Here is a 3,073-nt window from a genome sequence, read left to right as displayed (position 1 = left end):
CCCCCCCAGCTTTGTCCTTTCCCCCCTTCAGCCCAGAGGGGACGCCATGCAACTTGAGTGACTTTTAAGAAATAAATTTGAAGATAACGACATTAAAATGAATGGCAGGAAGCACAAAACCGCATGAGCATAGGTCAAACGGCATTAGTCACAGGTTTTATCTCCAGACATTAGGAGTCCCTTCTCCTAAATGATCACTGTCTTTGAAAAGGAGCTTCCAAAGGAGATCACTGAAAATAAGATCCTTTCGTCCGATTTCTTGGTTTCTTACGGCCTCTCTTCCCTTTCAATAGATGTCTAGTCCCTTTTGCCTTGGTGCTTAAGGGATTCTTTATGAGCGGGCTAAGACATATCACAGGGAACCGGGCCCACGTGTGCCCCAGCATGCGTTTGACCCAACCTTCCAGAAAATGTCAGCCCCTTTTTTTAAAAGCAGAGAAATTAGCAGCAGTTGGTCTATAGTGAGGCAAAATGCCCCCGATGTATAGGTAAAGAAAGGACTAAATCATCTCAATGGAAACTATAATGACTGTAAAAACGAAGCGGTCTCAGATCCGCCTTCAAGGCACTGAAGTTGTGCTGGGAAAGGCGGAGTGCGGGGGTGCGGGTGCTGTGTTGGAGGGGGTGGGGCGTCATTTATGTGTGTGTCCTTGGGAAGCTCTTTTTGCTTTTATTTTTTTTTAATTGCAATGATGTAATTTACCCCTCTTCCACCTGGTAGTAAACCCCCCGGAACATCCCCGTATCTGTCCGGTCTCAGCCTTAGTGAAATGCCCTACTCCGAAGCAGAGGAGGGAGATAAAGTGTTTAAAGAAGAAAAGAGAGGGGGAGATGGTCCCGACGAGGCTGGCACAGCCCTCCCCAGATCAGCAGGCATTCGGAGGCACCTGCTTTGGAGCCCCTCCGAGCTCGGGTCCTTCCCTAGGTCTTGCTAACTTCTTTTCTGTTTCCCTGCAAAGCATCAGCAGCAATAAAGACGAGCTTTTAAATCCATACAAACAGCTCTTCCAAGTCACCTATATGCTCCCGCAAAGCCACCCTTGGCTGGAAACTTGGAGAAACTTGTGGGCGTCGTACCATTTCGACTGCGAATCCCGTCCCCTCCAATAAATAACTTTTTGATTTGAATCGAGGGAGAGGTTTACCAGACTTTCTTTCTTCCCTAATGTGATATAAATCGCAGATGCACTTTTATTGAATGGTTAAAGCATCGACATGGAGATCATCAACACAAAACGGCCGGACAAAAACCATCGAGAGAAATAAAGCTGGTTAATAAGATTTTTGAGAAAGCTTTGTGTTAAAAAGTAAAAAGGGAAAACAGCTGAAGGTGACAGTTAGTTCATGGTTAATAGGATAAAGGCTTCATGGCTGAGGCTGCACACTTCTGCTTGCAAAGGTTCAGCAACACCAAAGAACTGAATAGGGTGCTTTTAAATCATAGGACATTTAACACATCTGTTATATTCTTTAACAGAGAAATCAGGTAAACCCACTCTCAATAGCCGCTTTCATCGTCCAGCTCAAAAGGAAAGTAACTGCACTTTTATATATTTCCACATTTGGCCATTAAAATAAAAATTAAAAAAAAATCAGAATATCACTGGTTTCTGCTACTCCCTTAGAAAATGTCTGTTTTGTTCTCGGAGGGGGTGGAGGTGGGGGGGAAAGTGGTGGGCTTTGGCTTTGCTTTGCAGAAAGTCTGCTAAAAGAAGTCGCTGGAAGTGATTTTGGGGGAAGCCGAGATGGATCCATGCTGTATTTTTAAAGCTGCTGCTGACAACAACAAAAAATAGCACGAACTCAAAGGATCATCTTTGTGTCACTGCGGTGCCACAAGCTGTTGGGAGATGACTGTTCGCTTTCACATCCCAGCAGTCTTGATTTCTCTTCTCTTCTACAGAGGTTGGATCTGCGGGACCAGCCGAGTGAAAACCGGCGTACTCAAGAGCTGGAGAGATCTTCTGTACGTTTAATGCTCAGGTTGCCTCGCAGATAGAGCCTTGCCCTATTTAAGTTTCCAGTGACTTGCAAGCCTCTGGCCCGACTCATGTAGGATCCACCTATTTTTCGACTACATCGTTTCAAATCTGTGCAGGCTGCATTTGTAGATAGATAGATAGATAGATAGAAACTTGCTTCATACACGTACAATAAGTATACTTGGACATGTCATCGCCCCTTGAAAGCCCGGAGGACAGACTCCGAAAACAATCGGACCCCATATCAGAATCCTTCGGGTCGCTAATTTGTATTTGCCATTATTCAAAATGGGTGCTTTTTTGACAGCCTGGAGATAAGTTTGGATGAATATGTATTGATTTATTTCCTACACGCAGCAGGGGAGCAGCAAATAAATTTAGTGCTTTCTTTAAATAATTCCTTCTCTATGAGGCAAGATGTCATTTGAAACTTTTAAATAGGCATTTAATTAGCCTGTGTGTGTTGCTTCTGAACAAAACCCTGCTGGGAGCTTTTGGAGCAACGTCTTCCAAAGAGGCGGTCAATATGCAAAATTGATGACTACACTTCCTTTGTTGCGAGGCCATTGTGCATTGCTTGCTTATGAAGTCTAATCCAATCATAAATTGCACCCCTGGACCAATCAGAGTGCCCCGAGCTCGCGATGAATGAAGCTCAAGTGGAGAACTTTGTTGAACCCCATTGTTCGAGCTGTCACTTTTGAAAGAGCTTTAGCTGGGCTGACCACTATAAAACCCATCATCCAGGAGGAAGGGCAAAGACAACCCTGCCAGGCTGACTAGTTGGATCTTTACTAAGAGGTTTGCAAAGCAGAGAAACAAACAAACAAACAAACAAACAAAGCCGCCCAGCCAGGTTCCTTGGACCCTTTGCGAGGTCCTCGCTCAGCCTCTGAGATGATGTTCCCCAGCCTCATAGCTCCTCCGGCTGTGTACCCGAGCCTGCTGCGGCCAACTCCTACCCTCACCTTGCCTCAGTCTCTGCAGTCGGCCTTTTCCGGCCACTCCAGCTTCTTGGTAGAAGACTTGATCAGGATCAGCAGGCCCGCCAGCTACCTGCCTCGGAGCGCTCCTCCGCCCAGCCTGTCCCC

The 3,073-nt window shown here is 45.9% G+C and overlaps 1 protein-coding gene across 1 annotated transcript in view; it reads left to right on the top strand.

The window, feature by feature from the left end:
• Window positions 1–2,879: 2,879 nt before the first annotated feature.
• Window positions 2,880–3,073, top strand: part of DBX1 (developing brain homeobox 1) — a 5,033-nt gene continuing 4,839 nt past the window's right edge. Inside the window, 1 exon segment of the mRNA XM_025205223.1 lies at window positions 2,880–3,073. Coding sequence (XP_025061008.1) covers window positions 2,880–3,073 — 194 coding nt within the window.

The sequence above is a fragment of the Alligator sinensis genome, unplaced genomic scaffold, assembly GCF_000455745.1.
Source record: "Alligator sinensis unplaced genomic scaffold, ASM45574v1 scaffold442_1, whole genome shotgun sequence".
NCBI classification, from domain to species: domain Eukaryota; kingdom Metazoa; phylum Chordata; order Crocodylia; family Alligatoridae; genus Alligator; species Alligator sinensis.
The sequence above is the reverse complement of the archived record's forward strand: the minus strand, read 5'-3'. Positions and strand labels throughout refer to the sequence as shown.